At 50.3% G+C, this 14,425-nt stretch overlaps 2 protein-coding genes across 2 annotated transcripts; both read left to right on the forward strand.

Moving 5' to 3' along the window:
• Window positions 1-8,488: 8,488 nt before the first annotated feature.
• SLC10A4 (solute carrier family 10 member 4) lies at window positions 8,489-11,262 on the forward strand. The gene is made up of 3 exons (XM_032685955.1): window positions 8,489-9,068; window positions 9,435-9,645; window positions 10,317-11,262. The coding sequence occupies exons 1-3, from the start codon at window positions 8,683-8,685 to the stop codon at window positions 10,830-10,832; spliced, it is 1,113 nt and encodes a 370-aa protein (XP_032541846.1). The 5' UTR covers window positions 8,489-8,682; the 3' UTR covers window positions 10,833-11,262.
• A 238-nt stretch (window positions 11,263-11,500) lies between these two features.
• Window positions 11,501-13,370, forward strand: ZAR1 (zygote arrest 1). The gene is made up of 4 exons (XM_032685733.1): window positions 11,501-12,316; window positions 12,402-12,494; window positions 12,564-12,638; window positions 12,718-13,370. The coding sequence occupies exons 1-4, from the start codon at window positions 11,501-11,503 to the stop codon at window positions 12,859-12,861; spliced, it is 1,128 nt and encodes a 375-aa protein (XP_032541624.1). The 3' UTR covers window positions 12,862-13,370.
• Window positions 13,371-14,425: the final 1,055 nt, after the last annotated feature.

Here is a 14,425-nt window from a genome sequence, read left to right on the forward strand (position 1 = left end):
CTATTTTCAGCATGATCTTAAGCAAATTAATTACTCCCACGTATAACTTCTCCACCTCTACATGAAAACAATAATGTAATGACCCGGTATCTTTGCACTTGATAATAAACTCTTTAGGGAAGAGGGAAGGATCCTTCCCTAGCTGGTTTTGCTTAGCGTCTTGCATTTTGGGACCTGGTTTTGTTTGGACTTCTTGGTGTCAGTTTGAAGCAACTTGCTTTGTGAGAATGAGTTTCCATATTTTCATGGGAAGTGGTGACTCTGTTATCTCCCTGACCACCCTCAGTGCCTGTCCCACACAGGACTCCCTTGCCTGGAGGCATTAGGGAAGGGTTTGTTTGGGTGGACTTTCCTTTGGGGCCTGGGGTTACTGCACAGTACCACTCGCACCTGGGTGGAAATGCTGAGCACTAATACCTTACAGACCCCTCTGGGCAGCTACTAATTTGGTCCCAGGTGGCATTGACTTCAGCAGCAAGACTTTCCTACTGATACTTACTCAGCACTTAGGCTGCCCAAGTATATATGGGTAAAATACAAGTTTCAAATATTTTATTTAGAAATTATATCCTTTAAACAGTATATATATAATAAATGTTATATATTTAATTGTTTGTATTATTTTGATAATTTGGTAGATTTTAATATATTAAAATCAATTTACTAATATTTTGTTTTCTGATATAATAATAGACTGAGAAGAGGAAAGGCGCTCTTAAGGCGGCCCTTCTGCATATGTTTATTCCAATCTTTTGTTTTTCTTCAATTCTTTCACACTTAAATAAAGGGCTGACGGATTTTTATTCCTTCCTCTGACTATCCAATCCAAAACAGCTCTGTCCAAGGCCCATTCTCTGGCAGGCAGGATGCAAGATGCTGCCAGCTTAATAAAATTTGCAAGCAGTTCAGGACACAAACTTCATTTCTGGGATATGAACCACACCTGACGTTTCCAGCTTGGCCAGATTCCTGTGATGCCCACTGTGCTGGGAGCAGCTACCACCGCGAGCGCAGTTATGCCAGGGAGAGACACGAAGTTTTATCGATACCGGCAGGTGTCACAGCAGAGGACAAAGAGCATTTGCACAAGGTACCAGGGAACCAGGTAACCAGGGGCTAGGAGGAGCTTTGTGAGGTCACTCGGTCTTGCCATGCCACCCCAAGGCAAAGTCAGCAGCTGCAGCTCACCCTGCCACAGAGATGTCTGCCTGACCTTTCCGGGGAGATCGCCGCTGCCTGCCCAGACCATCCAGCCTTCAGCACCATTGCTTTCATTTGCCCCATCAGTATCTAATCTGAACCTCTCTTACGGCAGCTTAAACCCATTGTATTTCTGGGGACTTGTGATACTCTTATAAAAAGAGATTACTCTCAACTAGTGGTAGAGTGGACACTCCAGGCAACAAATATTCCCCTGGCTTCATACCCAGCCTTTCTGCCTAGGCACTATAAAAAGGAAATAAAAGATCTTGTTGATGAAGACATTCACACTTTCATCTCCCTGGCAAATCAACAGGTATACAAAACCCAGGGCACATCTGCCTCAGTTGCAGTGACATACAAGTTCTACTGATATCATAGGTTATTAAAAAATATTCTACTTCATCACAGTTTTAAAAGTGCACATAACACTGTGTCAAGGCTATTTTCATAGGATTAATATACAACATTAGCTAAAAGAAGTACTAAGAGATTCCTATTATGTTTGAGATTTATTTCTTCCCATTTGCCTGAGATTTCTTCTAGACAGCTTGAGATTTAATATAGGTAATGGTGCACCTATTTTGAAGGGCTTCTTATTTGCTGATCAGCATTACAGATACTCTTTTTTATTATTTGGTAAAAATTTGGCAGCAGGACAAGAAGCATTTTTATTCTATGTTTATGCAGTTACTAACACAAAACAGCCTTAGTCCACATCCAGGCACCTTCCATGTCACGATACAAATGGCACCTGAGTGCCAAAATTTTTTTCCTGTAGCCTGAGACACAGAATATTGATGCTATTACCTCTTACCGTTCCCATGAGGCTCACTGTTAACATCCCTTTTAACATGGAGAAAGCTTTGGCAGGTGTGGGATGTAATTTTTCTTTTGGATGTCTTTCTTCAATTAAATGAATACTTACGAAGCAACTGCTGCTGTAAATTATTAAATTTACTTCTGCATTTTTTGATAACTAAATTATTCTATGGGACAACGTCTTGGTATCCTTTACTCTGATCTGGCATTTTTTTGCAAAACCCAAAATATAGATTTCGTAGGCACAAAGCCACATGGAGATGTGATCTACCTCCATATTACCTCCCTTGATTTATGTCACTCACACCAGGTTCCAGCACAGGAAATTAGGAGGGGGCTGGGATCCTCAGTGGGCAATGGATGTCAAGTAAACCCAGCTGGACCTGGACCTGGAACTACACATCCATCCTAAAACCCCACCATTCACCAGGTTGTGTACATCCCATCGTCAGTGTGCCCTCTGACCTTGATGACACCGCCGTCCCCTCACAGCTATCAGGGTCCCTCACACCTGAAGATGCTGAACAGGCTGTTCATGAAACTCACAGGGGGGTAAATCAGGGCATCCAAGACACACTGTCTCTAAAGTCCTAAGACCATCTGCCTGCAAGAACCTGTGCAAAGCAATAACTATGCCTGCAGTGCAAAATACCATTTGACTTTTAAAACTAAATCCACTGCTTTCAGAGTCATGCTCATCTCACCTCCTCTCCCTGCCTGACTGTGCAGAATGCTAATTTTGGCTCTTCTGGACCCAGGCATGCATTAGTCATCAGGTCATTTATTTTATTATGACTTTTCATCTTAATGCTGATAATACTCCAACTCCAGAAAAAGATCAAATGACAACAAAATGGAACTGTGTCTGAGGCAGAATCCTTTCTTATTTGAATTTGGGTAAAGGTATTTCACATAAAGGCATTTATTTGCTTAAAGAAAAACTTGCTGCTAGTAACTGTTCTACAGTTGTAGGGGTAAAACTGCCTCAACAACTGAGTGTTAGCAGTCAATTTACAAAATTATTCTTCAATGATCCCCTGATTTAATCTCTTTTCATGGACCAGAAGCCTTTTTCTAATGGGATGGTTGGCAAAAGACCTTTTCATCTTGCTTCTAAAAGGCAGATCACGCAGCCTCAAACACTTAGTTCTAATTATGAATTATTGGACCATTGCAACCCGAGGCATCATGCACTTACTGGTTGATTAATGGTCTTCAGACATCTTAAAAATAAACATGAGGGAACACCAAGTGTAACAGGAGGATTTTATTATAATAATTTCTGCCCTTGCCTGCTAACTCACAGTTTTAGTGAAAGGATCAGTTCCCAACTGCTCAGAGACTGAACAGATAGCAGGGACACAAAGGAGACAGCACAGCTCAGGCTTGTGCTGTTTCCCTTCCACATCGCTTCAATTTAATAAAATCTCAGAGGCTGTGAGTTGCAGAGAGCACTGCTCCCAAGGGAGGCATAAATAAGGAGCTGGGCTGGACTGAAAAAGGCATCATTTGGAAGAGGAATCCATGAGAGAAGGGGACAGCACTCCCGAGAATGTAGAAATCACAAAGGCAGCAAGGAAGAGGAGAGGCAGACGCAGCGCAGCAGCGGGGGGAGGAGGAGGGTGCCTGGATGCCTTTACCACCTGAGCCAAGGAGAAGACAAGGATGATTTTGTGGGATCCCACCTGTAAGAGGAGAAAATGGACACAGCAATGACTCCCGCTGAGGAGGAGAGGAAACATTTATCTCATTTTTTGCACTCTGAAATTCAAACCCAAGGTCTAGTCAAGGATGCTCACCATGGGATAAAAGATGCTGATTATCTTGGAGGTTTAACAAGCAGGACTGAGCCTGCTAAGGATGGGACAGAGGGGAGTTTAAGATAAGTAAGCTTAGGATGAGGCATAACAGGGCTGCAATGGGGCCAGGTGTCACACTGAAGGGTAGCAGAGAAGCCTGGGAAGGAGGAAAGGCAGGTCTGTCCTACTCCTTCTGCACTACAGACATCTGCAGGATCAATAAACTAACAGGGAACCTGTGGCTCTTGTGTGTTCTCCACCTATATTGTCCAACTGCACTCTGCCTTTGAGTGAAACACAAGTGGTTTGGGGCAGGAGCAACGTCGGTCGATCGGTACATCCTCACCAAAGCAGTTTCTGTCTATGTCTGGCTGGGGAGATTTTTTAGGAAAGACTTAATTGGACAAATCCCAATGCTTCATCTTATTTCAAAAATGTATTTTCTTGCCTGTTTAGTGACCCAGCTCCCAAACAATATAAAATTTTAAAAAATGAAAAAGTCATTTTGTCTGCTAAGATCTTACAGTTGCTGGCTCAGTGGAGGTGGGCTACTGGTGGGGGTGCCAAAAGGTGCAAAGTCCCCTCTGTGCTGCTGCTACTGAGAGAGGGAGCGGGAAACAGGAATCAGACAGGGACCTACTTCGGCAAAAGACCAGCTGACGTGTCGTTCCTAGCAGAAAGATAACCATGGAAGAGCAAAAAGCACCAGTATCTCTGCACAATTCGGCTCCAATTCCCAACTCTCCTAAGCTATAAAAATAACCACTCTGAATCTACATCATAAATAAGATCAAGCATATACATTTCATGGAGTTTACCACAAGATTACCTGAAACTGCGTGTAGGGGATCACACTATACACCTTAAGGAGTATTTTAATTCCAGACAACAAGAACAAAGACTTTTCTTTTTCCCATGGAAAATTATTACTCTCCTACTAAGTCTTTAATTTTATTTCTATCCATAACCTAGGTGCATAGCAAGTAAAGTAGAAATGAAGGGATTGCACATCCCCTGAAAATCAAAACCTACTCCTGCTAGGTCTCACCTGCACATCATTTTCACAGCAGTATTTTGTCCCAGCCTCTTTAGTGGCACCACCAATTTTAAGTTACATTTAAGTAACACTTAAATGTGCTGACCAAAAGCTTTCCATCCCCCATGACTATCCTTCAGAGGCCTCTCTTCCTCTGCAAATACTCGGCACAGCTCCACAAATCAGCTGGCATGGACGTGCAGAGAGGCAGAGCACAACTTATGGGTGGGTGATGCCAGCCCACAGCAGCTCAGTCCCACTGCTTCCCGCAGACCCAGGCACAGCACACAATGAGCCAAGGCAGGAGGAGTAGGGAGCTGAAGTGGATACTGCACTGAAATGAGAAGAGTAGAAAAAGAGGGGGTAACCACGCTTTGCTTTCTCACCCCATGCCATTGTCTGCTTTCAGGTAGTGCTTATAACTACAGCATGCACACCCCTGAAGTGCAACATGTTCAGGATCTAGGCAAGTCCAAGACTCTGATTTACCTATAATTCGCTTGAGATTTGCAAATCAATCCTTGCCTGAGGCTCTTGAGCATGTGGAGTGACAGTCATGACAACTGCACACACTGAATCTCCTCCTGCTGCCTCAAATTCAGCTCAGTGAACAACACTCTCAGCGAGTTCTCTTGGAGGACACCAAGGGGACCTTGTTGCATAGACACAGTGACTGCAATTTTGCAATAGTCCTGGGCTATGCCAGATGCTTTTAATCTCTGTCAGGAGAAGTAAGTGATTCCAATAGCATCTCCACACAGTGTGCTGGAGTAGTCCCTAGCTGAGCATACAGCAAGGTTGCTTTGCTAATTTCTTAAAGCACTATCAAAATTCCTTACAAGTTTATCCTTTAATTCCAGTTAAAAAACAGGAAGGCACAAAAATCCTGTTGTAAGACAGCACACAAAATTCCTAGTGTTTGAGGGACTTTGCCTCTCTAGACCAGTTTATAGCACACATGCTCTCCTATGGAAATCAACCCCTTCCAAGAATAATGCAAGGCGCTATTATTTATACAAGTTACAAACTACAACAAGCTTGTATCTCAGTGAGTCCTTTCCCTCCATCTTCTTGCTCTTGCTAACTCTTATCCTCTCATCTATTTTTCAACAGAAGGACTAACAAGGAATAATTTGAAAATGATAAATGATCAAGTTTATTTGCCAAGTCTTTTTGTATTCAAATATTTAATTTGTGCCTTCCAATAACAGCAGCGTAGGCAGCAGCCTTTCTCCTGCCCTCCACGAAAGAAAACAGAGAAGGAATTAGCCATGGGTTCAGATACATCGAAGTGTTCACTATGTGTGAGCTGGCTGCCTCACAGCCAGATGCTGCAAAGCTACTTAGCATCACTCCAGACTCCAGACTGTACTTTAATGATGACATATTGGGAAAGCCTGCAGCAAGTTAAGGAGACAAGAACTGTGCCCAGCAGCAGGTACAATGTTTTTTCATTCTACATGCTGGATGTGAAAACATGCTGGGTGCCACCAAAGGTCGTGGTACTCTCTGGACAGACAAGTAGCAAAGCACATCGGCTGGGTTCAGATTTGACTTTCCCTGAAGACAGCACTACTGTTCTCATTTAAAACAAGAGTTGAACTTTAATTCTAGCTGATAAATTGTAAGAAAAATCTCAAGAGGTCTTGATTTGTTGCTATGCATTCATAGTATTTTCCCACTAGAAATGCTACAGCTCAGTGTCCCTTAAAACTGAAGTTTATGCTGACCAGGTATGCTCTGAAAGAGCACATATCTGCTTCATTGTATCCAGGAATACTGGACTCCTCCTTTAACTGCCTGTATGATAGATGTCACACATTATGACACAAAACTATCTTCCCATGACCAGCCCTGCTCCAGTAGGAAGTTTGGGGAGTGACACTTGGAGATAAAGCAGAAGGCTTGGCCTGTGCCCTTCACACCTGCTTGATAAGCAGCCACCTTGTGCTCTGCACAGTGGATCCGGGCGGGCTTACCCATGGTGATCCCAGCTGGGCTGCACCGCAGGGAACCGAACAGGCATTACTGACAAACCAGGCAGGGTACGATAAGCAAATGATCTGCATGCTGTGAAGCCGAATATTGGCTACATGAAGGATGGGAAAAGATATAACAGTGGTAAGACTTTATGAAGCACAATAAATATACTGCAAGCACTTTTCTGCATATGCAAACCTGAAAATTAAGTTCAGAGAATGCTGTTGGCTCAAAAAGCCAACCAGATCCTACACTCCCCTCTTCTAGCAGAACACAGAGTCCAAAAATATGAATGAACTGAAGCAATCTGGATCCTATTTGGTCATTCAGCTCTGATGACTCATCTTCCCTGAGCTCTCCTTAGGCTAATGACAAGGAAACAAACACAGGCAGAACAGTATTGAACTTGGCCTCATTCTGGCAAAGTAGTACCTACCTTATCACCAGGTACCACTTGCACTTCTTGTGTTACCTGTACCCCAAGTAAGAATTAAAGGTTTTATAGGCAAACAATCTGTTTTTCTCTCAAGCCACAAATAATTTTTACTTGAATCCCAGGGCAGCCCAAAATTTTACCAAATAAATTTTTGAGAAACTTGCTGTCTGATGGAGCTTAAGGAAAGCACCCAGTCAGGGCAGCTCCTGTAGGCTCTCTCCTTAAATCCAGTGTGACCCCTTTGAGCTGTGACCCAAAACGCTTCATGCAGAGTAAAGCCTCACATTAAGTGCAGAAGCCTGAGCCAGCTACCCCCAGCCAGGAGTAGTAATGTGAAGTGGTGGCTGTGACCCTTCTAAATCCTCCAGGTGAAAGCAAAAAAGATAGTTACACTCCTGAGACACAGTCACCAGCAGTGCCAAGAGTGAGAGTCACCTCGGAGGCTGCCCTCCTCTCTTGGGAGTTCCTGCCCTTGCGAGTCCAGCCTGGCATCCTAAGCAGCCCTTTATTTTTGAAGGAACAGGGTGACACAATTATTAAATGAAAAGTAAATGCTGTAAGCACAATTTTATGACTGAAAACAGTATAATCACCCTTGTATGTGATTTTTGGGTGGTGGACTACATTTCTTACCCTGGTTTGAATACTTGTGTGCCTGTGAGCTTGCCTGCTTCCTCTGACCACCCTTTAAAAGGTACTTCTTCTCCTTAGAAGCTTCTGGGACCCCATCAGCATAAAGCAGTGCCTCCTCGACCTCCTAAAAGGGCTTTCTATCCTTCCTCATGCATTCCCGAAGCTTTCACATCAGATGGCCATTTGCCTGGAGAGGGAACAAGCTTGGCTATCCCTCAGCAGAGGGGTCTGGTGCTGCCCACCCACATCGGGTGACACTGCGACGCTAACTGACGCTAATTTTAATGTCGATGTCGAAGTAAATCCCCTGATACCTCAGTTCCTCCGCTGGAAGAGTCAGGCCCTGCCCCGGCCCTCGGGAGGATGCAGGTGGCTCTGCCGGTCCAGACTCGGGCTGCCGGGGTCGCGCCGGGGAGGGAGTTTCGGCCGTGAGCCTTCCTGCCGCCTGCGCTTCCCTCCAGCGGGGCCGGGCGGCGCTGGCGGCCGGGAGTGCCTGCCGTCGAGGCGGCTGCGAGACACCGCCCACGCCGGGGGTGGCCCCGCGTGGGTCCAGGGACGAGCGGGCGGCGCCTGCAGCAGACAGCGGCGAGGGACCGCGGCCGCAGCGCATCGGCAGCGCCCAGAGAGCCGAACCGAGCCGGGGCGGGGCGGGATGCGGGCTCCGCCGGCCGCCGGGGCGAGCCGTCCCCGCATCCCGCACTGACGGCCCCCCCGGCGCCCGCTCCCTGCTCTGGGGCTTGGCCGGGAGCCGGCGGCTCCCCGGGGCCGCGCAGCCCATGGCCAGCTCCGCGCAGCCCCCGGCGGCCGCGGGGGGCGGCGGCCCCGACGGCGGGTCGCTGGCCGGGGGCGGCGAGGCCTTCGCGGACCGCTCCCTCAGCCAGGGCCTGAGCGTGCTGGTGGGGCTGGGGCTCTGCGTGACCATGCTGGGGCTGGGCTGCGCCGTGGAGCTGGGGCAGCTGGGGCAGCAGCTGCGGCGGCCCGTAGGGCTGTTGCTGGCGCTGCTGGGGCAATTCGTGGCTATGCCGCTGCTGGCCTTCCTCCTCGCCCTCATCTTCGCCCTGGACGAGGTGGCGGCCGTGGCCGTGCTGCTGTGCGGCTGCTGCCCCGGGGGCAACCTCTCCAACCTCATGTCGGTGCTCGTCGACGGGGATATGAATCTCAGGTAGGCGCCCCGCTCTCCTTCACCCCCAGCCGGCCGGGCTGCGGCGGCCCCGGGACGCGAGGAGGGTTCGCTGGGCACCTGCCGCCGGTGGAAGCGGGATGGACGGATGCGCGGACGGACGGACGGGCACGGGTGGGAATCTGCAGCACTGCTCTCCTGCTTCTCCCGGGGCAGATCTTACGCGGACCCTGACACGCGCCTCCTGCCCCCTCCCCAAAAAAGCCTGCCCGCGCCCCGGCCGGGGCGGGGAAGGGGTGTCTCTTGCCATAAGAAGCGCCTGGCCGGCTGCAGAGCCTTCTTACCGAGGGGGCTGCTCCCCGGCCGGCCGGGCGGTGATCCCGTGTCTCTTTGGTTCCCCCGGCGCAGCATTATCATGACGGCCTCCTCCACCCTGCTGGCCCTTTTCCTGATGCCCCTCTGCCTCTGGATCTACAGCCGCCACTGGATCAACACGGCGGTAGTGCAGCTGTTGCCCCTGGGGGCGGTGAGCCTGACGCTGGGCAGCACCCTACTGCCCATCGGCCTGGGGGTGCTCATCCGGTACCGGCACCCCCGCGCCGCCGACCTCCTGGTCAAGGTAGGCACAGGCTCCGGGAGGGAGGTGGGCGGCCGCGCTGCGGGGGCATGCCCGGGGGCGACACCGGTGGACGGGGGTCGGACGGCAGTGACTTTTCTGGTCCCTCCAAACCGATGGTAGCTTCACACAGGCATATTCAACTACTTAGGTGGAATACCAGGACTTACAGTCTTGAAATAAAACGGTGGGACAGAGACGGAAAGCGAGGGAAAGGGCGGGTTACCCCCTATCACAGTGCACGGAAAGGAGGGCAGCGTGGCACTGCACCCTGGGAGTCATCCTGGACCCTCTACCAGAAGTGTTCCCCAGCATCCCGCTTTCTCCCCACTTCTGCTGCACCCAGGGCAAGTGAAACCAACCTGCAGGCATGGCCATGCTTCCTGAAAATATGCAACTAAATTAGCTTAATTGTGAAAGGAAGAGTGAAGCATATGCCCTGGCTCTCTTGATTCCCAGCAAGTCATCCCAAAGCAAAATGATGGAGGGTGACCTCAACCCCTTCCTTTCCTGGAATATGATCAAACACCACCAAAATCCCGAGCCAGAAGCAAACACAGGAAGGGCAGCGCAAACAAGTTTCACAGTTTAGGCTCTCTTAGCAAGTGTCTACCTGCTATGCTTACCCTTTTAAACTAATAACCCATGTGTTCAATGTCTGTATCTGTTGCCAGATTTCCCTGTGGTCTCTCTTGGTGACTCTAGTGATTCTGTTCATCCTGACTGGGACCATGCTGGGCCCAGATCTGTTGGCACACATTCCTGCATCTGTCTACGCCATTGCAGTGCTGATGCCTCTAGCAGGGTACGCCTTGGGATATGGCTTAGCCACGGTCTTTAAAATGCCCCCACACTGCAGGAGAACAGTGTCTTTGGAAACAGGATGCCAAAATGTCCAGCTCTGCACCGCCATCCTAAAACTCACCTTCCCCCCGGAGCTCATAGGGGGCATGTACATGTTTCCCTTGCTTTATGCGCTTTTTCAGTCGGCAGAAGCGGGACTCTTTGTACTGGTATACAAGATGTATGGAAGAGACAGCTACAAGCAAGATACACTCGGAGAAGAGGAAGACACAGATATTTCCTACAAGAAACTGAAGGAAGAAGAGGTAGCCGATACTTCATATGGCACAGTGACCACAGAGGAGCACAACTCCATTCAGATGGAGCCAACGCAGACAGTGCTTTAGGCGAGATAAAGAGGTGACTCCCTGGGATGTGAATGTGTGTTGTGCTTGCAACTGGGCTGGGGCTGCGCTTGAGGAGCTGCCCAGCCTCCATTGTTTCTCCAGCTGCTCCCATTGTACAAGGTGATGTGTGTTTATTACCACGACAGTTCTATTTCTTCAAAAAGTAAATGGGGGGGGGGGAAGGTAAAAAGTATCATTGTGATGCAGACCAGTAACTGTAAAACTTTATGCAAGGAAGCTGCTGCCCGGCTGAGTGCAGCAGGAATGGGTAGAAGGAAGGAGACAGTGTTTTACAAAGGCAAAGCCAACTCGGTGCCAGTATGGATGAAGGGAAAAACCACCTCACGCGTGTATCTCTGTGCCTCCCACTTGCTGTAAAAGCATTGTGCTCGTTGTTCTCACCACAAATACATGGCAAAGCCGAACCAAACTGTGTTCTCCTCTGTCTAATCCCGCGGGGGTAATTAAAAGCCGCGCTGCCCGGTTCACCTGGGCGCTGTGCGTGGCACGGGGGGATTGCCCGAAGCCCCAGCACCAGGCGGAGACGGGAAGGGGCAGCAAAGCCGGCGCCCTTCGGGGGCGGGGGAAGCCCGTCCCCGCCCCGGGGGTATTTAAGGCCGCCCCTGCAGGGAGGGCACTCCGGGTACGGTGCGATGGCGGAGGAGGGGATGGCGAGTTACCTGTACACCGCCTACCACCCCTACTCCTACCGCTACCCGCCGCCCAAGGGCAAAGGGGGAGCGGCGGGCGGCTGGCGGCCCCGGGGCAGCGGCTACTTCTCGGGTTACGGGGACGCGGCGGCGGCCGCCGAGTACTTCGACAACTACCAGCGGGCGCAGCTGAAGGCCATCCTGTCCCAGGTCAACCCCAACCTGACGCCGCGACTCCGCAAGGCCAACACCAAGGAGGTGGGCGTGCAGGTGAACCCGCGGCAGGACGCCTCGGTGCAGTGCTCGCTCGGGCCCCGCACGCTGATGCGCCGCCGCCCCGGCCCCGCCACGCCGCGGCCCCGCGAGGCGGAGCAGGAGCTGGGCAGCCCCGCCACCACCAGCACCCGCGCCGTGCGCTTCCCCCGCACCATCGCCGTCTACTCGCCCATGGCGTCCCGCAGACTCACCACCTTCCTGGAGGAGCCGAGCGCGGAGCCGGAGCAGCGGCCGCAGCAGCAGGACAAGGCGGCGGCGGCGGCCGTCGAGGAGGAGCCGGCCGCGCTGAGAGAACAGCGGGAGGCGGAGGCGGCCGCCGTGCGGGCAAGCTGGGAGAAGCCCACCGAGGGTGGTGCCGAGCCGCTGGGGCAGCGCCCGGCCGAGCCCCTGGAGCAGCGCCCGGCCACCACCCCGGAGCCGCCAGCGGCGACGGAGACGGGCCAGGAGGAGGAGGTGGAGGTGGCGGTGGCAGAGGCAGCGCGGGCAGAGCCGGCAGAGCCGCCGGCCGCACCCCAGAAGCGGGAGCCGCCGGCGGGCAAGACCCGCCTGCGCTTCCAGGTGAGGGGTGGCCGGGGGGGAGTGGAGCGGGGCCGGGCTGGCCCGGGAGGTGCCCGCCCCATCGAGTAACAGTTGTCCCCGGCAGTTTCTGGAGCAGAAGTACGGGTACTACCACTGCAAGGCCTGCAACATTCGCTGGGAGAGCGCCTACGTCTGGTGCGTCCAGGGCACCAACAAGGTAGGGCTCGGATCGTCCCCGCGCGGCCCCCTCGCCGCCGCCCCCCTGCTGACTCCGGCCTCCCCCCAGGTCTATTTTCGGCAGTTCTGCCGGACCTGCCAGAAGTCCTACAACCCGTACCGTGTGGAGGATATCACCTGCCAGGTAAGGGACGCCCTCCCTGCCGCGGGCCGGGCGGCCCCTGGGTCTGGCCACCCTCCCCGACCGCCGCCTTCTCCCTCAGAGCTGCAAGCAGACGCGGTGCACCTGCCCCGTGAAGATGCGCCACGTGGATCCCAAGAGGCCCCACCGCCAGGACCTCTGTGGCAGATGCAAAGGGAAACGCCTCTCCTGTGATAGCACATTCAGTTTCAAATACATCATCTGAGTGGGATAGGGTGGTTGTTTTGGTTTTGTTTAGGGCTCTTCTAGAAAACTGCAAGTAGAGTAGATTTTTTTGTTGTTGTTGGTATTGTTGAAGATACTTAGTGAGGTGTAGCTAGGAAAGCATGAAAATAAAAGTACTGCAAAGCATACTCAAATGATCAGGTGGGTTTGTGCTCAGCTCAGAGGGTGCATATTGCAAATTCTGTAACTTGCACAGGGGAAGAGCCCACAAGTGTTTTGTAAATCGGTGATGGTTTTGGAAGCACCTGGCTCAGGACCTTGTAGAATTTCAGGTGGATACGGTTTCTGTTACTGCTCCTACTCTTGAACTAGTCAAACACTTGAAGTTAACATCGAATCAACATCTACAGTAGTTAGTAGACCATCATTCATGAACTAAACACATGATAGTATTCACTTACTGTACCCACCTCTAGTCCATGTAGGAAGTATCCTGCACCTGTTTTTCATCACTAGAAAATGATTGAGAAAAGCTGTGTAAGAACTAGGTCACTCTTACTGGTACAGCTGGTCTGCATTTAGCTAAGCTGGTGTTCTTGTCTGTAGACTAAAGCCAAAGAAAGCTTTTCAGGGATAGTTTTCACAAAATGCTGAGGAAAGGAGTCACTGAAGTTATGGTCTCTTAGTAAATGTGTTGCTCATCTTTCTTGTGCAAGCTTATCAAGAGAAGTGACACTTCTGCCTGGCTTCCTCTTCAACTCGTAGATAAAGCACTAGAGCTGTGCACTTACTGGATTACACTTGAGGAGTTTGATCTAGTTATAGTTTAGAGACCTGCCATTAGGGAAGGATCAAACTCCCACACCCTTCTGGGGTTGGGTTTGTAACTAGGAATTGTACTCTTGGTGTTTGGTAGTAATGACAGAACCAGCACCGTTTACTCCCAGATAATGCTCTCTGTGGGCTGTTGGTGTTGGCAGTGGTGATGCCCTCTGTAGGGATATCATGCTTCAGCAGAGTGTTACAAACTGACTGGGACTAACTACAGCATCACTATCTGAGCAGATTCAAAAGCTACTAAAACCTACACTGCCACCCCCAGTCTACCCTTTAGCTAAGGAGCTGGGTAAACTTAGAGGAAAACATACTTTTCTGAGAATGCTACTGAAGACTAATTTTGAAATAAAACACCATAATGCACAAAGCCTTTTGCAGAACTCTAGAGGTAACTTCTCTTTGAAAAGAGTGATTTATCTTGGTTATCACAAGTTTGTCTACATCTATACCTAGCTTACTTGAGACCACTATTTTAAAGACTAAAGGGAGAACTATTCTGAGCCCGTGCTGTACAGCAGCTTCAGGGCCAGGTGGTTTTGCATCTCCAAGTGGAAGCTAGTATATGGCTGGATAGGCAAACAATATCCCTTGTACAAACATGTCTGTTTTGAGGGGCAGTGTTAATCCTGTAGGTTTAACTCATCTTGCTGTAAATTCCTGCTTTATTTCAATAGACCCCTTGAACCTGCTGCAGTGACTAAGGCTTAATGCTTCAGTGCCAATTTATTGCCAAGTAATTTTATTTATTCTTGCTGTGTTCATTATTA

Source organism: Chiroxiphia lanceolata, chromosome 4 (assembly GCF_009829145.1).
Source record: "Chiroxiphia lanceolata isolate bChiLan1 chromosome 4, bChiLan1.pri, whole genome shotgun sequence".
NCBI lineage: Eukaryota > Metazoa > Chordata > Aves > Passeriformes > Pipridae > Chiroxiphia > Chiroxiphia lanceolata.